The sequence below is a fragment of the Macaca thibetana genome, chromosome 4 (genome assembly GCF_024542745.1).
Source record: "Macaca thibetana thibetana isolate TM-01 chromosome 4, ASM2454274v1, whole genome shotgun sequence".
Taxonomy (NCBI): Eukaryota; Metazoa; Chordata; class Mammalia; order Primates; family Cercopithecidae; genus Macaca; species Macaca thibetana.
The window spans coordinates 133572766-133596525 of NC_065581.1; the positions used below are offsets into that span (position 1 = coordinate 133572766).

At 37.2% G+C, this 23760-nt stretch overlaps 1 protein-coding gene across 3 annotated transcripts in view; it reads right to left on the reverse strand.

Moving 5' to 3' along the window:
* Positions 1-17642: 17642 nt before the first annotated feature.
* Positions 17643-23760, reverse strand: part of ENPP3 (ectonucleotide pyrophosphatase/phosphodiesterase 3) — a 99836-nt gene continuing 93718 nt past the window's right edge. For all 3 annotated transcript variants that reach the window (XM_050786298.1, XM_050786297.1, XM_050786296.1), the window contains exon 26: positions 17643-18262. In XM_050786298.1, coding sequence (XP_050642255.1) covers positions 18092-18262 — 171 coding nt within the window. In that variant the 3' untranslated portion in view covers positions 17643-18091. The remainder of the gene's footprint in view (positions 18263-23760) is intronic.

The window sequence follows — 23760 nt, forward strand, 5'->3', positions numbered from 1 at the left end:
GTACTTTCAACCTTGTGCAATAGATATCCTCTTTTCCATTGAGGATAATGTGGGCAGGAAGGGGAGGGAGGCAGGAAGAAGTAAATACCCATTGTACCACTTTTCAGCACTCGAGTTTACACCATCAGCCTGCACACAAGCCACAGGCATTTGCCCTTCTGTAGAGTCAGCAGGAAAGCGTGACGTTCTTAAGGCGAGCTGTGGCCCTCTTGGAACGCACAGACACTTTTTTGTCCAAATAATTTGATGACAAAAACTAGCCAAACCGATGAAGTTCCTTTTTAAGTATTTTCCTCCTTTCTTACCCTTAGGTATTCCATTCATAGTCATTGCTAGGAAATTTAGAAAATACAGGTAAGCAAAAAGAACACAGGTAAATTTAAACCACTCAAAATACCAAAATGAAGTTATTATCATTAATAATTTTGTACAGATTCTTCCAAACTTATTCCATTCAAATATAAACAAACAAAAGTTACCTCTTTTTTAAAAAATAAAATTGAATCAAATTCTACCTATGGCTTTGTGACTTGCTTTTTACTTAACAACATATCAAAAACAATTTTTCATATAAAAATAGAAATTTCTCTTATTTTACTGCCCTATCAATTGCAAAACATGGTGCCCTCATGTATTAATCAGCCCACTATGTCCAACATTTAGATCATTCCTCACTTTTCACTATTACTTTAAGCAACATCACAACAAGTATCGTTCACGCGTTTTTGAGCATTTGCCAATTATTACTTAAAGATAAATTGCCAAAGCTCAAGCCAGCTGGTTATTAAGGCTTTGAAACACTGCCCTGGTGAAAGATGGTATTCAGTAACAGTTTCACCAGTGATGTCGAAAGCACCACAAAGCCCTTCTAGAGGAGCAGAGCGAACCAATGAGCCCAAAAATAATCCCAGGACAAGGAAGAAGCAGTTTCACTGCTTCTCTAGGAGACCCCCGCACTGGGACTTTTACGATTCATGGATGATGATGCAAACAATTGTTACTCTGTTGCCCCCACCACAAACTTATAAAATGAGACAGTAACAGAGGGATTATTATCCCTGAAGACTGGAGTCCAGGGGTTTTCTGAGAACTCATTGCTAGTACTAAGGAAGCAGCGTAAAAGCCAGCCTTGGGTATAAAAGCTTATCTACAGTTGTTGGTAAAAGCTGATGCTTCAGAGATGCAGAATTTATTAATCTAACACTCAAATTGCTCTTATGTGCAAGCCACTCTCCTAAGTGCTTTATAAATTTTGGATTATTTAATTCTCATAACAATGCTATAATAAAGCGGATATCATTTTTATCCTCATCTTCACAAGAAGAGGTTAAGTTACTTGTTAGAGTTAGCTCTAGAGTCCATGTGTCTAACCACAAAGCAGCATTGCCCATCAGAGGATGTCCCTAATCCAACTAAGAGCATCCTCAACTACCCCTACATACATGGGGTAATAAATATTCAGCTTTCCAACCAAGCAGGAAGCACCACTGACTGGTATTGCCATAGTAAACACGATGGAAACCAAACTTTGCACACAAGAAGTCAGTTCATACCTAAAATACCTGGAATAAGTTTAGATAATACATTCCCTATACCTGGTTTAGCTCTAGTTTCATTTGCCACTTATTAATTTTAACGATTTATTTTCCTGGGAAGATCCAATTTTTTTCTCAATAAATCATAATTGGAGTATTTAAGATCTTAAACTTTTCAAAGCCCTTGACATCTCATTTAATCCCCCGAACAACCAGTTTGGAAGGTACTGAGGCTTAGAAAGGCTGGGTGACTTGTTTGTGGTCACTTGGTTAGATAAATAACAGAGGCCAGATGTGAACACATGTCTTCTAACTGCTACTTTCCACTCCATCATAATCCACTTATCTCTGTAAGTTTGCAACAGGCACTGAAACCAAGCAGAATGTGAGAGAGCGTGCTGTAATCCCAGCACTTTGGGAGGCCGAGGCGGGCGGATCAATTGAGGCCAGGAGTTCAAGACCAGCCTGGCCAATGTGGTGAAGCCCCAATTCTACTAAAAATACAAAAAAATTAGCCGGGCATGGTGGCAGGTGCCTGTAATCCCAGCTACTCGGGAGGCTGAGGCAGGAGAATGGCTTGAATCTGGGAGGTGGAGGTTGCAGTGAGTCAAGATCATGCCATTGCACTCCATCCTGGGCAGCAAGAGCAAAACTCCATCTCAAAAATAAATAAATAAATAAATAAAAAGACTAAAGAAAAGAAAAGAGACTAAACAAAGGGCAGAATACATGGATGTTCATGATAATGAACAGAGTATTTGGCAAAATATTTGGTTATGTTTAGAACAGCCATTTAAAAGAGCAGAAAGGCTGTAATACAATTTTTAAAAAATGTGGTCCTTCAAGTATGTTATACAGATTTAAATATTGCTTCTTAAAAGGTAAACCTCAAGGCACATGAAACGTGTTTCTACTGGCCGGGAACAGTGGTTCATGCCTGTAATCCCAGAACTTTGGGAGGCTGAGGGGGGTGGATCACTTGAGGCCAGGAGTTTGAGACCAGCCTGGTCCACATGGTGAAACCCCGTCTCTGCTAAAAAAAAAACAAAAAACAAACAAACAAAAAAAACCCAGAAAAAATAAGCCAGACATGGTGGCATGGGCCTGTAGTCCCAGCTACTCAGGAGGATGAGGCACGAGGATAGCTTGAATCGAGAGAGGGAGGTTGCAGTGAGCTGAGATTGTACCACAGCACTCCAGCCTGGGTGACAGAGTGAGACTGTCTCAAAAAGATAAAAGAGAAAGAAAGGAAGAAAAAGAAAGAAAAGAAAGAAGAAAGAAAGAAAGAGAAAGAGAGAAAGAAAGGAAGAAAGGAAGAAAGAAAAAGAAAGAAAGAAAAGAAAGAAAACAAAGAAAGGAAGGAAGAAAGAAAAAGGAAAGAGAGAGAAAGGAGGGCGGAAGGAAGGAAGGAAGGAAGGAAGGAAGGAAGGAAGGAAGGAAGGAAAGAATGTATCTACTTAAAAAGACTGAATTCCTAATGGCTCCAATGGTCCCTCATAACCCATCTCAAAGTGAATTACCACAAATCATAGATTTGAAAATGAAAAAATAAAATATCAGATAGTTCAAAAAATAGCTGAAAATAGTAGAAATAGACATATTCTATTCTTTACTTTTTTCTGTTAGTTTTTCTTTGCCACCCACCTTCTAGGACAACTGCTTAAACATCCTGGAAGAATGAATCACCACGTGTAAGGAAACCCAGGAGTACTGGTTTCTTGGAAGTCTCGCAAGTGAGTCATATATCATAGATTTGCCTTTAACAATTTCGTTTGGAAAAAAGTTTTCACATTTCCCAAATCTACAGTATGTCTGTTAAGCAGACTTAAATTTAAACACCATGAAATAGCACATAGCTTGTTAAAGCTGGAAAGTGTTATACTGTGTGCTTTTTGTTGCAAAAGGTATTTTCACCTCATCATGTTGCCTTTCCTATTCTTTTTTTAAACCATCACTATCATCAGTAATTGTGTTAATTAGTATTACTAATGTAACTGCTCTAACAAATCTACCAAAAATAGGTAAGGTATAAACACAGCCACACAGAGTATTTTAGTTATGACAGCTTGGTTCTTCCCTTGGCAACCTTAACATTTTCGTATTTGGAAATTGACCAAGTATGAGGATACATTCTATTACATGCAGATAACTCTTTTCATGTTGGATACTTCCAAATTATTTCCTGAGTACATGAGGAGGTTTGAATTTGGTCTAGAGTTCTTGATATCCCTGAAACCTCTTCATGGGATTCTTCAATGTAGGCCAGGGTCTGGATAGCTAAAGTTGTTCCGAAGGGTTTAATTTTACCCCCCTTTGAATAGCCAAGAGTTTCCACATCTGTAAAATAGCGTAGAATAAAGGAAAGGTTAAATGAAATAATGTACGCAGAGCAATTGGTATAGTGCTTGGAAATAGGGGCAGATAATAATCAATACACAGACTATGACCCTATGCAAGCAGTGCTAGAAGGATACACATCCTAATATTAGCGGTGATTTGTTCTGCTTGGTGGCACCATGAATGCTTATTTCTTTGGCCTATCAATATTTCTCTGTTTAAAGTAAATATTTATAGCTTTATAATAAGTAGAATTAAGAGGTTATTTTTAGTCCTTAGGATAATATTTTAAATTCAGTACAAGCATTTAATTCATTTCTCTTTACTACTGAGATTTTCCTTTTAACTGGATAGTCCAAAATATCCACTTATAAAATGTCCTAGTTCTCCACTGGAAATGTAAGAAGTGCTTAAATTTTTGTTAGTGACATAAAGATATAATAATAAAGTACATGGGGAAGAAAATGCTCACCTAGGAAAGTAGTCTTTTTTTTTTTTTTTTCTCCTTCAGCATTCTAAACTTGGAGCGAAAGTATTAACAACAGATAACCTGGTACTCCTAGCAGCATTTTCAGTTAAGAGGAACTGGATCACTGCCTGAAAGTCCAAGTGACCCACAAGTGCCTGAAATCCCCTGGTAGTTTCTCTTCTCACCCTGTGCCTGTTCTGAGGCCAAACTCAGCATTTTGCCACATCCCCCAAATAAATCCACCACCACAGTGACTTTGTTAGTAGTACCAATTTTACTGAAGAGGAATTCTAGGGGAATTGAGAAAGAGAAATCACATCATCCACCACCCTGCAAACTTAAATAAAGTGAGGCTTCAAGATTTTCCCCCAAACTCCTCTCTCTCAAAATCCTGTGTATTGTCCTGGAATTCAAATCCAGCCTTTGACATGATTCCTTAGTTACTGAAAAAGAAACCCAGGCATGTAGTCAACAATGCCCTCCACAGACAACATCCATCACCACCACAGGAAAAACAAACCAGAAAACAGATCAATAACTATCTAGTGTTAGTCAAGTCTGACCCCTGAATGTTTTACCCTCCATCCAAAGCAATTTATCACAATATTTACAATATTTACCCAGCACAGCAGGGTGCGTGTGTGAGTAAGGGCGGGAGGTGTGGTGGTGGTGAAATTCTGCAGCAAAAATAATATAATTTTCACCAGATGGGTAAATACACAAAAGGGTTATACATCCATAAACACATAGGGATACATATACAACATGAAAGTGACAGCGACTTTCTCAGTTCTGCTCTCAGCCTGTCTTTTCCCTGAGTTTTGGTTTCTGATGACAATGATCTGGACAGCCCTGAAGTCCCAAGTGATGGGACTGGGATTTTTGACTTAAGTTCCCTCTGTGTGAGAGCCTTCACCTGTATGTCCTCTTAAAATTGAGGATTTTTACTAAAAGAGTAGATTTTAGATGCTCTAGCTACCAAGAAAAAAAGGGGCAACTATGTGAGATGATGGATATGTTAATTTGCTTGACTCTAGTAACCATTTCACTATGTATATGCATATCAAAATATCATGTTGTACACCTTAAATATATACAATCAAATAAATAAAATAATTGTAAACGCCCATGACAGTAGTTTCTGCAAACACATGGACCTCCAATGCAAGTATTTTTTTAAAAACTTTTTGAAAACTCTAAAAAAGCCTTTCCTCTATATACGTTTGTATAACACATTTGATTAAGTTGAATTTTAATTGAAAATACAGAGACAATTTCTACTTCTTCTTCAACAGCAGTGTGTCCTAATAGCATATAAAACTGTATAGAACATGAGAATAAGACTTATCTGATAGCTGTCATGAATCCAAATTCAAGCTTTTTTCCGACTATTTACACCATCACTCAGCAACCATTTAGTAATTGTCCAGTTACTGTTTCCAAGTATGTGGACCTTGGCTTGTAAAGTCAAATTGGGGAAAGAGGAAAACCTGCCCTACAAAGTTTCCATCAAATAAGTCTAAACTCCAGACAAGTCTTGAGTCACTCTGACTCTACTTGGTTATTGAATTATATGGAAACTTTTCTCTACTCATTGGCACTGCTAAAACCTCCAGACGACGGGTTTCTAGTCTTACGGTGTGGTGTGCTGTTTTACTTTAATTGCCTTTTGAAACACAAGATAGTTTTATTTTCTACTTTCACCCTGCTGTTTTGGGGTTTCAAAATTTATATTTGCATATTATCTAGGTTATTCTTATTTTTAAATAAAGGTAATGAGATTTCAGATTTTAATATTTGATCTCTTTGTTACCCATTGCTTCTTAACATATCAGCCACCCTGACTGAGGCAGTCACATTCCATGGTTGTCCCAGACATACCTAATGAATACAGCTCCCCTGAAGCAAATATGTGAGGGAGGAGAGCGTATTTGCCCTGGTGAGCTCCAGTCTGCCATTTTGCTGATCAGTCTCCCATTATCAGCATCTTATCCTCAAAGCTTTACCCACAGCACGTATTATCTCTCCATATCCCAGAAAAAACAAAACTAAGAATTGAATGCATTAATCTCTTAGGAATATATACAATTCAAAAGAAGCATAAAGGATGTGAAGAATTTATCTCCTCTCCTATGGGAATAGTTCAGGTCCCAGAAAGAAAAGTTTTCAGAAAGGGCTTTAAATCCAGTTGGTTTCACCCTGTTGGCCATCCCATACGCTGCACAGAGGGGGATGATACGTAAGACTAAAAACAATACTCTAAATTTCCTGAACCTCACTTGCTGCATCTGTACCTACTTTCAGAGTTCCTTAAAAAAGTTGGTTGTGTGAACTTTAAAAAGTAGTATCTTGTGAGTGCATGTAAGAACTGATGGAATCTGAAAAAGGTCTGTAAACTTGTTAACAGTATTGTACCAGTGACATGTCCTGGTTTTGATATTTTACCATAGCCATGTAACACGTTACCAGTGGTGGAAGCTAGCTAAAGGGTATACTGGGCCCTTTGTGCTATTTTTTTCAATTTTCTGTGAGTCTATAATAATTTCAAAAATAATAAATGTGATATATACACTTTAATTTTAAGAGCAATAGTGTCATCAGAAGTTCTGACATTAATAAGGTACAAAACATATGCAATTGACAGTATTCAACAGTTTTGGACTTACAAAAATGACAATTTCATATGGTATCCTAATACTATAAAACGTGTAAAGTGCAGTTATACTTGGGGTCATTGCCAATAGACTTGTTTTTGCTAACAGAAAACAAACAAACAAAAAAACCCCCACAAAATCTGAACACTTTTTTTAGTTGACTGTAATTTTAGAAAATAAACTCCCCTCTATCTAGTTTCTTACACTTTTTTTTTTTTTTTTTTTTTTTTTTTTTTTTTGAGACACAGTCTTCCTCTGTTCCTGTGTTGCCCCAAGTTGGAGTGCAGTGGCAACATCTTGGCTCACTGAAACCTCTGCCTCCCTGGTTCAAACGATTCTAGTGCCTCAGTCTCCTTCCTGAGTAGCTGGGATTACAGGAGTGTGCCACCATGCCCAACTAATTTGTATGTGGGTGTGTGCATATTTTTAGTAGAGATTGGTTTTGCCATGTTGCCCAGGCTGGTCTCAACTCCTGGCCTCAGGGATGCGCCTGCCTCTGTCTCCCAAAGTGCTGGGATTACAGGCATGAGCCACTGAACCCAACCTAGTTTCTTATTCTTGAGATGGATCTTAGGAAACGGTTATAAGAGTCTGAGAGGACAAGAAATGTGTTCTAACAGCAGTGCCGGCTTCCACCGCTCCTTGAACACAGTGCATATCCCTGTGTTGACTGCTTCCCCAAATATCGGCCTGGCTAACACTTTGCCTCCTCTAAATCTTTGCTCAGATTTCAGCATCTCAAAGAGGCCTCCCTTGACTGCTCTGCTTAATATTTCTTGCAACCCACATTTCACAACGTCCCTACATTCAATTTTTCTTTCTTTCTTTCTTTGGAGACGAGGTCTCGCTGTGGTACCCAGGCTGGAGTGCAGTGGCATAATCACGGCACACAACAGCCTAGACCTCTTGGGCTCAAGTGATCCTCCCACCTCGGCCTCTGGAGCAGCTGGGACTACACAGCTTCTTTTTACTCTTATTTACTTCTTTTCTTTTCTGTGGCATTTATCACTTTTGGTTTGTTTGTTTGTTTTTGTTTTTTGAGACAGAGTCTCCCTCTATCAGGCTGGAGTGCAATGGCGCAATCACGGCTCACTACAACCTCCACCTCCTGGGTTCAGGCGATTCTCCTGTCTCAGCCTCCCAAGTAACTGGGATTACAGGCGCACGCTGCCACTCCTGGCTAATTTTTTGTGTTTTAGTAGAGACGGGGTTTCACCGTCTTGTCTAGGCTGGTCTCAAACTCCTGAGCTCTGGCAATCCCCCCGCCTCGGCCTCCCAAAGGATTACAGGTGTGAGCCACCGTGCCTGGCCGCATTTACCACTTTCTAACACATATAATTTAATTTTCTCATTTGCTGTACCTGTTGTTTACTGTGTCTTCCCTGCTAGAATATAAGACTGTAAAGGGCAAGGATATTTGTCGAGTTTGTTCCCTGATTATCCAAAGCCCCCTAGAACAGTGTCTGTAACATAAAAGGAGCTCAATAAACATTCACAGAATAAATAGATTTAAGGAGATCTTGAATAGGCAAGACATGTCTAGTCTTGAAAGACTAGACATCGGAATGACTACAGAAGACAGTTGCTCCAGATTCAGAGATAGCAAGAGAGGAAGACAGTGAGTCATTTGATGAACTCCCTTATATCAAAGTAATCAATTGAAGATTTGATTCTAAATTTCTGTTCTCAATTTGTAGAAAACTTTGCTTACATGCTATAAAAGGCTGACGTCAGAATCTGAGGTGAGAGTTGATGATGAAATCTCTGCAAACTAAGCCCGTTTTCTGAGATGAGATTTAGACAGATTTGGAGGATGTATCCACTGCCATGGCCTGTTGATCTGAGCCACTGTGGCCAATCTGTTGCAGTTTTTTGTCAATATCCAAAAGTAACAATATTGCCATGGTTCCTTTTTGTAAAATTGTTAATGTGGCCACAAGATAAAAATATCCTTGGACCTAACCAATAAATGGGGATTGTAATAGAGGCCGACCAAATTTGAAGATCAGGGCAACCACAAACCATGATGAAGGATGCTATTAATGTGACTAACTCATCTGGCAGGAAATACGGAAGTCAAACCTCCAAATCATAGGGCAAAGATCAGTCTGACACAATCCACAAATTTGAATCACTTGTGCATAAATCCAAGTGAAGCAGAATTGCCTAGTTCATTCAAAAAGCCTGCTTTATATATGCCTGAGAGAGGATGATGCTACCATGTGGCAGCCTCTGTTGGACACAGTTTATATCTGGTAAGTTATTGAATCCTTGCAACAACTCTCTAAGGTAGGTATTAAATGATCCCCCTTTTGCAGAAGAGAAAACCAAACTGTAGAGTTTAAGGAACCTGTTCCAGATCACACAGACAGGATTTAAACCTTGGTGTTTATAACTTAGGAACCCATGTTCTTATCAATACACTACTGCCTTCTAACACTCAAATGAGAGCAGATGATTCCTTAGGAGATGATTATAAGCAAACTTTGTGGTTATTACTCTAAGGAGACAAGACAGAAGGAAGTCATTGTGTTAATCATTACACGTATTTTCTTAATTTCAAGGAATACGAAAACTGTTGTAAAGTCTTCATTAGAGATTGACATTGTAATGCATGAACAATGTTAACAGAATGTTATGTATTTAGTCCTTAAGAAACGGACTTGCTGGCCTCTCCAGCTTTCTCCTAGACCTACAAATCTCTACACCTTAATAAACACGGTATGTTAGGATAACAGAACCAGCCTAGCTCTAAGTCCAGTGTTGTCCTTTACTATGAGTTGTTATCCAGCTAAGTTTATCCTGTGGGTTTGGATTCTCTGTCATTGGAAGGCTGAGGTTTGTTCCTGTCTGGAAGTTTGTTCAAGCGTGAGTCCATTGATTGAGGGAGAGATTGTGGTCTGCCAGGGATGCTGTGTAAAGAGGAAGTCCTTTCTTCAAACAGCCTTGTTTGTGTTTTTAAAAACTGTTAGAGTTTATGTCCTGTTTCCATTCCCATGCCCAGCCCTCCCAAAGTAAACAAATGACAAGTGGTGGTGGGAGAGTAGTGGTGATACAGGGGTGGGGACAGGGAGGAGGAAGGGAAGAGATTTCCCTAGGGGAAGAGGATGTTCAAAGAACCCAAATACAATTTGGAAATAAACTCAAGTGCCAAAACCAGATGGAGTTTACATCAAGATCAGCCCAATTTATAAGCATAAACACAGACTCCTAAAATCTTCATCTACTGGTTCTAAAATGACCAAACACTGATGGACACTCTCAGACTAAATTCCAGCTAAATGAGTGGCTAGAGGTGAATTCTTGGACCATCAATAAGTGCACCTCTTTATTCAATTTATCCCCCTCTCTCTACCCGACCCTACCTACCAGCGGGAGAAGCAGGTTTCTACTTGCCCAGAAAATTCATTTGTTTGTGACATTTTCTAGAAGAACAGACCCAGAGCATTCTTAATTCTGACTATGGCACTAAATATCCTGAAAGAGAAAAAAAATGCAAAAAAACGCATAAAAATAAAATTTCAGAATTTAAACTACATCTGGAATATAAGCCAATGTTGAGAATTTCCCCTCTTTCCAAGTCTGCTCCCAAGATCTTAGCTGACCTTACTTGAGTTAGAAAGTCCCCTTTCTACCAACAAGAATTCATTGTAATCCCTGATTCAGTACCATTGGAATTCACAAAAATATCCCTCTTATATGTGTGTCTCTCAAAATACATACAACTGAAAACTGCAGTAATACGTAGTTCCCTCTATTCAAAAGCAAGCAATTCTGTTGTATTAAATGCTCATCTATATGAAAAGCACTTGTCAAAAATTTGGCTTATTATATATTTCATTGTCATCAGAATAAAAAGGAAAAGGAATTACATTGCTTGGGATAGTTCTATCACCTGAAAGTCAAAAAACAGCTTGAGTCAGGTGATGATTGGTGATGGAAGCTGATGTTATAGATTCTTAACAACACCTGCATGACTATACATTAATTCTCAACTACACATGTCTTGGATAATTAGTAAAAAAAATAACGCAGTTATTGAAATGTCAAGCAGTAATTTCCTTTTGCTCAGATAAGTTACACTTTCCACTAGAATAAATTTTCTAAATATCCAAGACACAAGTGTTTTCTGAAAAATCTGAAATTCCTCTGAGGAAAAAAACACTGAACCAAAGTAACATGAATTGACGTTTCCCCAAATCCCATATTAAAACACTAGATTTCAAAGAAGAGATATACCCAAGAGTCATGTATTAATAGGGTTTAGTCATTGTAATCATTGCTTGTGGGATTTTGTGTGATTTAAATATTTGCATATGTAAGTATAGATATTTATATACACATTTTGGATAGTCTTACAATGAATATGTATTACTTTTATAATTAAGAAAAATAAATTATTTTCAATGAACTAAAATTTTAAATACACCAGTTTAAGAATTACAGTTGTGCCAATATAGGAATTTTATTTTTTCTAAAATGAAGCCACAATATATGTTTACCCACTTATAGGAACTTACCCAGAAGATACACTTCCAATAATGCAAAACTGTATATATATATATATATATATAATATTATTTATTGCTGGATATTTGTAGTTACAAAATGTTGGAAATAACCTAAAAGGAGAGTAATGTAATGAAATGATATACCTACACAATGGAGTACTATGCAGCAATAAACTAGGATGAAGAAGACCTATATGTATGGAGTGACTTCCGGGATATACTGTCAAGTTTTTTAAAAAGTGCAAAAGAAACCCAGGTGTGGTGTAATCCCAACACTTTGGGAGGCCAAAGCAGAATAATTGTTTGAGCTCAGGGGAGTTTGAGATCAGCCTGGGCAACATGGTGAGGCTTCATCTCCACAAAAAATTTAAAAAAAAACGGTTAGCCAAGTTTGATGGCACATGCCTATGGTTCCAGCTACTCAGGGGGCTGAGGCAGGAGGACTACTTAAGCCTGAGTGGTCGAGGCTGCAGTGAGTCCTATTTGAACCACTGAACTCCAGGCTGGGTAACAGAGCAAGACCCTGTCTCAAAAAATAAATAAATAAATAAATAAATAAAATAAGATATATTTTTTTAAATAAAAAAGTTCAAAAGGAACATATAATATGTCTCTTTTGCATAAAAAAGGAAAATAAGAAAAATATATCTATCTGCCTATTTTTGCAAAAACAAATACAGAAATGGTAAACCAGAAACAAATGACATTGGTCATAAACACAGGGTGGATCGAAAAAGACAGAAAGAGTGGAGGGAGGACATTTCTTCTGAGTGTCCCTTTTCATGTAATTTTGGCTTTTAAAATCATGTTAATATTTTATATACCAAAACAAATAAACTTGACTCAACAAGGATGGGGAAACTCCTTAGCAGAATATAAATAGAAACAAATGAGCAGTACTATATTTCAAATGAATAATGTAACTACACTGAAGGGGGAAAATCAAGCCCAAATAATTCTGGAACAATATTCTAACTAAGTTCTTAGCCTAGAAACACTTCTTGAATTCTACTTGGTAGAGTTCCTTCTTTAAGTGGTGTTCGTCTGCAATTCTTACTCTCCATGTACTGGAGCATGTGGATAAATACATTGACAATTTTGGGAACCAAATTTCTCACTATTGGAGAAGGAAGATACAATTATAAAATAGAAAGTTGTTATGAAAACCATGCAGTATTGAATTCATGGTTTTTATTCATGTGGTGTTAACTTTAAAAAAATCACAAATCTGTGACTTTGGAAAAGGAGGAGACTTTATTTTTTGTAAATGGTTACAGCCTGCAAAATGGTCACCCCTCAGGATGGAAAGTATTCCTCCAGCTAAGACCAGACAAGCACTTCAAAGCAGGAAAGATTGGAGTAGCAGTTTTATGCTGAAGAGGCTGGCTAAAAATACATATTCAACAGGTTATGGGAGAAGCTATAAATATTCATGAAGGTGGTCCTGACACATGCATACGGAGCAAATCTGCATGTAACATATGACCCATGTTCACTTGTGGGTGGAAACTTAACATTCAAAAGTATTCCAGTTATGTCTACGGCCGTAACACCTTGAATGCACCCATTCTTGTCAAATGTGTTACAGTTGGACCCTATATATCAAAAGATCTTTTCAGGTTACAAAGTAACACAAGTGAGCAACCTCTGTAAACCAGTCAGAACCAGTCCGTGGTTGGTGGTCTCCCTATCAGAAGAAAGTCACTGGCCGGGCGCGGAAATCAGGTAATCCCAGCACCGGATTGTCGAGACCATCCTGGCTAACACAGTGAAACCCCGTCTCTACTAAAAATCAAAAACTTAGCCGGGCGAAGCTGTAGTTATGGGAGCTGAGGCAGGAGTGGAACAGGCGGAGCTTGCAGTGAGCTTCAATTAGCCTGGGTCAGCGAGATCGTCTCAAAAAAAAAAAAAAAAAAAAAAGAAAGTCACTGAAATCAGGCCCTTGTCCAATCAAAGCTGTGAGTGGTGTTCAATTAGTGCATCTGTTTTAATACTGCTTCTCTCAAAGCCAGTGCTTGAGAGAAAAAACAAAACAAACAAACCAAAAAAACCCTTGCGGCAGTTAGAACAGTTTATTCTAGGCCGGGTGCGGTGGCTCATGACTGTAATCCCAGCACTTTGGGAGGGCAAGGCAGGCGGATCACAAGGTCAGGAGCTGGAGATTGGCCTGGCCTAACATGATAAAACCCTGTCTCTACTAAAAATACAAAAATTAGCCAGATGTAGTGTCATGTGCCTGCAATCCCAGCTATTCAGGAGGCTGAGGCAGGAGAATTGCTTGAACTCAGGATTCAGAGATTGCCGTGAGCCAAGATGGCGCCATTGCACTCCAGTCTAGGTGACAGAGAGAGACTCCATCTCAAAATAAATAAATAAATAAATAAAACAGTTTATTCTTTAAGTGTAGGGTGCATGACTTCATCCTTGCCTTGCATGGCCTTTGTTTTTGTATATAATTTGGTATCTTATTGCCACAGAGTCTGTTCTGTCTTATGATACTTATTTCAACATTAATGCTGGTCAATTGTGTCTAAACCACGAAAGAGTGGGTAGAATGAGGCATGTCTGACCTCCCCTCTCTCCTGGCGGTGGCCAGGAACTCAGTTTTAAGGTTTTTCTGGGGTCCTCTTGGCCACAAGAGGGTCTGTTCTATCAGTGGAAGACTTAGGACTTCAAGTTTACAGTATTATGAATACAAAGATAAATATAGGCAAAGGGACGTAGATATAGATTCCACATTTGTTGACTGAAGGTGCTTAGGTGTTATGATACCCCAGAAGCAATTAGGGCACCAGTGCCCACTAAATGGAACCAGGGCTTTTTGGAGAAAAAACTGATTCCAGAATTAGTGCAGGGAAAGTACAAAATAATCCTGATTTTTTTTGTAGTAGAAAATAGTCCTCAAAAAATAATGGGGTATGTCCAAAGGACCCAGGACCCCACTTAAAGAAGCTCCTGTTGGCCAAATCTGGGACAATCTGAGTACTGACGTAAATAATGATCTTAATGTATTCTAATCCGTTGGAATAAAAAAAAGATAAGTCTGTACAAACAATAATAAATAAATAAATAAATAAGAAGAGAACACTTTTGCTTATAGTAGAATGCTAATAAACGTAAAATAATGGAGTTTTTAAGAATCACTCCCTTCGCAACTGCCATCGTACAAACTGAATCAGGGAAAGATTGTTAACAGCTACTGAAGCTGTTGGGTAAAAATTTAATGAGAATCAGGATATGTGTAGGGTCTCAATATCCTTCTACAAATAACTTATAAATTACTAATGGAAAAATATTGTCTTTACAGAAGAGAACCTTATGAACACTAACGTCACCAAGTGATCAAATCTGGCATGGATTAGTGATGGCACAAATGAACATCATGTGCTTCCAAATATGAAGCGCTGAGGACAAATGTCACTAATGTAGTGTCCCTGCCAAAAATGCACTGTGTTAATCCAGTCATCTGGAAATGCCAGACAAACCCAATTGAGGGACGGTCTACAAAATAAATGACCTGGACTCCTCAAAAGTATCAACATTATTTGTTAAACGCTGAGGAACTGTTGAACATTACAAGAGACCAAAGAGAAAAAAGTAATAAAATGAATGATTCTCTTCCAGATCCCAGACCAAAAAAGAAAATATCATTAAAAAATAGTTGAAAACATGAAAAAAATTGATAGGTTCATAAATTAGATGATTTGTAGCATCGTACCGACATTAAACTTACTGTGAGTTAATGTCCTTGATCTTTGCACACTGAAGTATTCAGCGTTAATGGGCATGATCACTACAATGTACTCCCAGAAGTACAGGGGTAGAAATAAAACTATATATAAATGTACATACTGAGAATGTTAATTGAGGTAGCTGGGTAAGGGTTATAAGGAGTTCTTTTCTTCATACTATTCTTTTTAAAATAGAAACAGGGTCTTACCGTGTTTCCCAGGCTGGTCTTGAACTCCTGATCTCAAGTAATTTGCCCACTTCAGCCTCCCAAAAGTGCTAGGATTACAGGTGTGAGCCACAGTGCCCGGCCTATACTATTCTTGCAAACTTTGTGTACATATAAAATCCTTTCTAAATATTTTGAAGTGTAACTAACTTTATTGCTTACTTTTTCAGATTTTTAAAAATAAAACAAGTTCATTGTAAATATAGGCTACATACTCAAAGTTATTAAGTAGATGTACCAAATCCTCTATAATTTCATGATCCATTAAATCACTGGTATTCATTCATTCAAAATGGCTTTACATATACATATTTCTTGTTAATGGAATAATGAATATGCAAAAGGAAGATATAATATTGCACAATCTCTGTGCAAAAAATATAATTTTATTAGCTGGACGTGGTGGCGGGGACCTGTAGTCCCAGCTACTTGGGAGGCTGAGGCAGGAGAATCACTTGAACCCGGGAGGCGGAGGTTGCAGTGAGCTGAGATCACACCACTGCACTCCAGCCTGGTGACAGAACGAGACTCCATCTCAAAAAAAAAAATGTAGTTTTAATTTTTCTCTTTTTATTTTTATAACAACAATTTAGCCACTTTCAGGCCAACTCAGAAGTAATGAGGAAATCCAGGGTTATTAAACTCCGTTCAGGGTTGTAAACATCCACCATCTGTCTTCCTATTGTGAGTTCTAAATTCCAGGTGATCTTATTTAGTTTCCCGGCCATGGTGGGCCAGGAGAACATTGATTGGAAAAATTGTCTCTATATGAAGAGTATTAACGTTGTTGCTGTGTATCCGGAAATAATTTCCCATTTGTGTCTTAACTTGCAGCCTCTCTGTATTGCACACTTTGCACTGCATACATCTTTGACCTAAATTCTACATGTGAAGAAACTATGTTAAAAAAAATTCAGTGGGAATAAACTAACATGTCAATTGGTTGCAATTAATAACCATAATTCAATTGAAATTCTAATAGAAATAGAATTTGTATTCCTTGAAGCGCAGGTCACAAGATTTTTCATTAGCTACAAAGCCTGTGTCCCTGGATGAACTTATCTTTATATCAGAGAAGAATCTGGAAAATTGCCAGTCTAGCAACCCCAAAATTGACCAATAGTATTGCCCCTGAAATAATTGCTGGGATCTCTTTGGTTCATAACTCTATTTTGAAAATTCAAGAAATACATATAGAGAGTTTAAAAAAACAAAAACAAAACAAAAAAAACTTCAGGCAGTACAAAGAGCAAAACATAAAAATGTTATATTTTTTTCTCTTTTTTCTATTAATTCCTGCTTTCCCCAGCCCAGATTTTATTATATAAATTGGGGGCTGACAAACTACAGCCCAGGGACCCAATCTGGCCCTCTACTTGTTTTTGTAAATAAAGTTTTATTGGAACATAAGTGATATGGTCTGGATCTGTGTCCCCACCCAAATCTCATCTCGAATTGTAATCCCCACGTGCTGAGGGAGGGAAGTGTTTGGATCGTGGGGGCAGTTTTCCCCATGCTGTTCTCATAATAGTGAGTGAGTTCTCATGAGATCTGATTGTTTTCATAAGTGTCTGGCATTTTATCTGCTTACACTCACTCTGTCCTTTCGTCCTTTCGCCTTGTGAAGAAAGTGCTTGCTTCCCCTTCTCCTTCTGCCGTGATTGTAAGTTTCCTGAGGCTTCCCCAGCCATGCGAAACAGTGAATCAATTAAACCTCTTTTCTTTATAAACTACCCAGTCTCAGGTATTTCTTTATAGCCTGTGAAAGCAGACTAATAGAACAACAACTCTTATTTTTTTTTTGTATTATCTATGGCTGCTTTCTTGATGCCACAGCAGAGTAAGTAGTTGTAACAGAGATTGTATAGTCTAAAAAATTTACCATCTAGTCCCTTACAGAAAAGTTTGCTGACCCCTGAAAAATGACAGTAGACTACATACATTGTTCTACCACTTGCTTTCTCACTTAACAATAGTGATACATTCAAGATATATATAGATCTACTTCTGTCTTTATAGAGGTGGAACAATATTTGCTTAAACAAATTTCATAATTTGCTTAACCAGTCTTTTAGGTTGTTTTCTGTGTTTTGCTATCATAAAAGATGTCATTTTCATGCATTTGTGTCAAGCACATCTGTTGGGACAGTTTTTACAGGTGAAATTACAGCGTAAAAGTTCTGTGCATTTTAAATTTTAATCAGTATTGCCAATCAAATACAAAAAGTTTTACAACAAAACTGATTTAGAGCTGATTCAGTTCCCAAGTGAGACATACTTCTTTTGTTCTCCCTTTTGTTTAGATAATTCTGGGCAGAAAAATATATTCAAAGATTCTGAGATAAAACATGTAATAAGGAAGGTATAATCTGTCATGAGATTAGAGTTTAAAAATCCAACAAAAAAGGGAAGGTGTAAGATAGCATCATCTGTGTGAAAAATATAACTTTAATATAATACATATTCATAGAAATGAAAAAGAGAAAAGGGAATGATAAAAATTATGGCTTTTAGAGGACTTAAGGAAAAATAGAAAACTTTATTTTATAATTCTCCAGAAAAAATCATTTACATTTTTCCAAAATTACTTTATACAGTAAATTATACATTAAGTAGACATTATTAAGTTAAATAGTGGTTTCAAATGTTGGTAAATATGTCTTTAGCTGCAAAATTTCAGAGACAGGCTGCGCTTTATCCTGATAGAAGTCAAGCCCAGTGAGAAGCTCTACATCACGGACCCGGGCAATGTGAGCTGTAAATCTTCCTTCAACCCAAAGAGCTTCCGGTTTACCTTCCTGAAAAAGAAAAGCACAACACTTTCTTTTTCACAAGGTGGTACTTTTCATGAACAGAAATATTTTTATTGCTTAGAAGTTGTCTTTTTGCCGATGATATTTACCTCCTTAAATCTTAATTTGATACAGCTAAATTTAGTTTTTAAAATAAAAAGAAAAGCACAAAGTATACCATAACTAACATAGAACACAGTAGTCAAAATTTATCCATTTTTTGTTTATTTCAGATATAAATTTTTTAATGAAATTAAATATTGCAGATGAAGTTAAGTCCCCAGTGCTCCTCTGTTCAGAACTAAACATCCTTATATCAGGGTGAATCCCAGTCTGTTTTTTCAAACTTTTACTGTACATCACTATACAATATGTACTATTGATGAGTTTTTAAACTTATGTTAATATTATAAGTGGTATTCTACAAATTTTTTTATTCGGTATTAATGTTTGTAATCTATAGTGATATATCTAGGTCTTGTTAAGTGACTTGTTCTTAGCTGTGGTTTGATATTTCCTCATTTAAATGCAGCACAATTAAAATTTTCATTACATGTTGATAAAATTTTTATTATAAATAATGCTATAATAAATAACTTGGTATATGTCTCCTGTGTTCAAGAGCATGAGTTTCTAGGATATATTAATAAAATTGCTGGGCCATAGAGTACATTCAATTTTTTTTTTTTTTTTGACATTGTCACTCTGTCACCCAGGCTGGAGTGCAATGGCGTGATCTCAGTTCACTGCAACCTCCACCTCCTAGGTTCAAGCAATTCTCCAGCCTCAGCCTCCCAAGTAGCTGGGATTACAGGCACCCACCACCACATCTAGCTAATTTTTTAATATTTTTAGTAGAGATGGAGTTTCACCATGTTGGCCAGGCTAGTCTTAAACTCCTGATCTCAGGTGATCCACCTGTCTTGGCCTCCCAAAGTGCTGGGATTCCAGGCATGAGCCACTACGCGCCACCGAGTACATTAAATTTTAACTTTATCAGATATTAAACCCAGCACTCCTCAAAGTCTTCATACCAATTTACAGTTCAATAGGCAGTGAAAGATAATTCCCGTTTCCCCACATCTTTGCCAAACCATGGGTGTAAAACAGTGTTTTATGCCATTTTTATTTTATTATGCTGACTATTGTTATATTTGTGCATCTTTTCAGTTATTTCTCGACCGTTTTATTTTTAATTTTTTTTACAATATGAAAGTTAGTTCAATAATTTAGAAACATGGGTTTCTATCACATTCTTTATTCTTTATTATAAAGAATAATTTTCTGGTATTCTTATGATATTGCTAAAGTTCAGTTAACTTTTCACATAATAAGAAAGTTTCAAAGTTTGTTTAATCAGATTACTGTATTTTCATGATTCTCATTTGACTTCGACGCAGTGGTTTACTTGTTTAAGTATGCAGGCTTAATACAGATAGCCACTATCTGAGCCAGAGGAAGTGTAAGAGGAAATACTTTTTGTTCCTAACCTCTAAAGCACTTGTGTCAGATTCACAAAGCGAGCTAATATTAAAAAAAAAAAAAAAAAAAAAAAAAAAAAAAAAAATTCACTATGTTAGTTTGAGTTCATTCTTTCAATGGGAGTCTAATTCAAAGTCTTTCTATTCTGCCTTTACTATTGCCCATTTCAGTAGCACCTAATATCTTTGATCACTTTTTTCCATAACGTTTTCTCGCATTTGGTTTATATGACTCTACTCTCTCCTGACTTATTCGGCATCCATCCAACTAAATGTTTACCCAGCACCTGACGGTCTTCCCTCTTTTAAATTTGCAGGGAAATGACCACAAAGCATAGCACAAAACTATACTTATGCAGAGACGATACTTATTTAACACTGAGTAAGTCGCTGGCACCAACTAATCTGAACAGAAGCCAGCTGTAGACAACTGCCCTTGCTGCACCAGTCCATGCCAACAGAAGAGGCTACACAGTTTTATGAGCTATATTTGAATATACTTTGATATTAATATATGTGTGCAGAGGGGGGTACGTGTGTGTGTGTGTACAAATGACCTGTTACAGAATTAAGTGTATTGTATATCCCAAAAGTACAACTCATTTTTTGAGACAATATTGATTTCAGCATTTTTCTGTCCTGTCCACATTCTTATTCTCTCTCCTTAGCCACTACAGTCCAGTGATTGCTGCTATCATGCTAATGCAACTACTTTGTCAATGACGACCTCACTGAATGGGGTGTCCTCAGACTTTTCAATTAGTTAACTACCCCAGGCTTCTGAAGTTCCTCCTTTGTTATCCATAATTGTACTGTTTACTTGTTTGATAATACCTTCTGTTTCCTCAGATGACTATACTTCCTGGAAGCATAGACATTTTCCTCAATTTGATTTGGGATCTTTTCTTTCCACTTTCTCCCCTTTGGCAATTGTATTTCACACCCATGATTTAATCCCAAATCTAGATCTGCAGTTCTGATTTCTCCTCCAAGTTTCATATCTGTATTTTCCATATCTGCTGAGTAACTTACAAGGAAAGTCACTTGAACTCATGGCTACATTCTCATTTATCTGACAGAAATTTAACAGTACAAAGATGACAGGAGGAGGGAAAAGGAAAAAGGAGGGAAGAAAAGATGAAAGGAACAAGGAAAGGACAAAATAAATAAGAAAATATGATCTAATTCCTTACACCAAGTGTGGGATAAAATTGTGAATCTATCATTCCTATAGCTTGATCTCAGTTCCCTCTAACCTCTTAATAGTGGGAGTACTTCTGTACATTGTGTAATTCAAATACTTGAAGTACAGAGTTTTCATACAATGCAATGCTTAAAGCAAGCCATCTATTTTATCAGGTGCATCAAAGCACAATTACCTATCCAAATACTATTGGAAATATTGGCTGGTTTAGACTTACTAAGAAACAGTTTGTGAATGTACTATACTTTCTGGATGATTTGCATGTAGGAGATCCAATTTCACTCTCTATTGACTACTTTATTTTATTTTATTTTAAGACAGAGTCTTGTTCTGTTGGCCAGGCTGGAGTGCAGTGGTACGATCTCCACTCACTGCAACCTCTACTTCCCAGTTTCAATAAATTCTCCTGCCTCAGCCTCCCGAGTAGCTGGAATGACAGGCATGCACCATCACACCTGGCCTAATTTTTGTATTTTTAGTAGAGACGCGGTCTCACCATGTTGGCCAGGCTGGTCTCGACATCCTGACCTCAGGTGATGTGCCTGCCTCGGCCTCCCAAAGTGCTGTGATTATAGGTGTGAGCTACTGCGCCTGGCCTCTATTGACTTTAGAATGTAACTTTATCATAAGATATGATTCCTTTGTAATAGCCACCTTTTTTTATATTGGGAAGTCTTAGGGTTTTATACAGATTATTTTCTTTTATCTTTACAAACTTCATAAAAGAAGGTGAATATTTTATCCTTATTAGATATAACAGATGAGGAAACTAACATACTTACCCAAAGAAACCAAGTCATTCACTGAACCCAGGATGTCCAACTCCAAAATCCATGTATTTAAGTTCTATTTTATACTATTTCTCATATATCCTCCTAAATATTCAACTAGTCTGTCAAACTGAAGACCACCAAGAGCAAATCCATCCTTCTCAAAACAAAAGATTATCTGTCGTATACATTTCCTGGTTAGTCATGCCCTGGATTTTTAGTCATCTTTGCCTCTCTCTCATCTTGCCTTTTCCTTACCCATATCTAATTGACAGCTACTCTTATTAACTTTGCAAACTCTTTTATAATCATAGCTTGGCTTAAGTTTGCTTTATACTCATTGCATTTTGTCTCATAATTATCTGTATAGATGTCACATTCTTATTAGTATACTGCAAATTCCTCAAAATCTTGGATATGTCCAATTTATTACTGATGATGTCCTATTCAATAAAGATGATGCTCTATTAATTTGGAGAGATCACTTCTACTTTGAATAATCAAGGAAAGCTTCATATTATTTGCACTTTACCTTGACTCCCAGGTGGAATTTTTAGCAGATGAAAAAAGAGAATTATATAGAAGAACATAGGCAACAGTGAGGAGGTAAGCAAACTCAAGATGTGCTCAAGTAATTTCAAGGGCTCCAGTTGGCCTGGAACATTAGCCTGTAAGGTCAACTGAGGGTAAATTGTGAAGAGACTTAAGTACAGGCTGGAAGTTGTTTTTGTTTGCTCCTTTGTATTTTGTTGTTATTGTTCAGCATAATCAAAAATTTTGGGGTGAGAGGCTATGACAAAATATAGACTAAATTTTAAGATGAGTAAGTTGGTAGTAGTGCACACTGACAGATGAGAAGAGAAGAGGAGACCACAAATCTACTTAAGATTCATTTTCAAGAGTCCTAATAGAAGGTCAAAAGGGCCCAGACCAGGGATAGCAAATGTTTTTTTCTTTGTGTACTCATTGTAATCACTCCATTATGTCTACCTAGAACCTCTGTAAGAATGAACAGTTTAATCCGGATTTCATGGTAGAGTACCACACCATATCAGTCATTGATGTCTGTCATTGGAAGAGGAAGTAAAGAATAATGGCTTACCCTTGTCTCAACCAAATAAAATGCTGACAGGAAAAGTAGGAAGGGATTCAGTTCAACAACATATCCTGATAGTTTCCTGTTTAGAAACTCTTCTTCCTCATTTTAAGAATAGTGAGTGGCTCACTATTCAGCCTCTAAACTTGGCCACCTTCGATAAACAATTTAAACACTCAAGTAAAATCGTATCTGCATGACCCAACTGAAATGTTACCCTCCCTGTCAGGAAATCATTCTCCTCTGAAATCCTACTATAGCAGTTTATCTGTCCCTCTCTTACATCACTTATCTCTTTCTTCTAATGTTTTCCTGGATTTCTAATTGTGAGTACCTTCTATAGTGCACAGCATGGTGAAGGCACTCATGTGTTGAACAGTGTTGAACACCTGAAAGATATAGATGAATCCCAATTGGCCTAGATGCCAAGCTTTAATTCTCAGGCTCTAATTGCCTATGGGACTTTCCACATCAATACCCATTTCCACAAATTTAAAATGCCTAGCTTTAGCTTATCCTATCTACCAACCAAAAAGTTCTTATTCCTAACTTTCCTCTTTCTGCCTTTTTCCTAATTACCAACATTCAAATCTGATTCATCTTTAAGTTTCCTTTTGGGGTGGGGGCTCTTGTATCCAATCAGTTACTAAATCCTCTTCATTCTTCATACCCACCCTCCATGGAAGACTCTTTGTAGTCTTCTCAATATACTCAAATTCTATCCATCCTTCGGGCACAGCCCTACTTACACTTTATTTTATGAAATCTTTATTGATCATTCCAGCCAAATGTGATTTTAATTTCAAATATTAAATCCTTTTAACATTGTCAGTTGATCCCAACTTTGCAACCTCTTTTATTTTTTAGTTTTTAGAATAATTCTTGCATTGTTGACTGACTAAATTGTGTGTCTATATCTCATATATAAATGGAAGTTGTATATGAACTCTTTA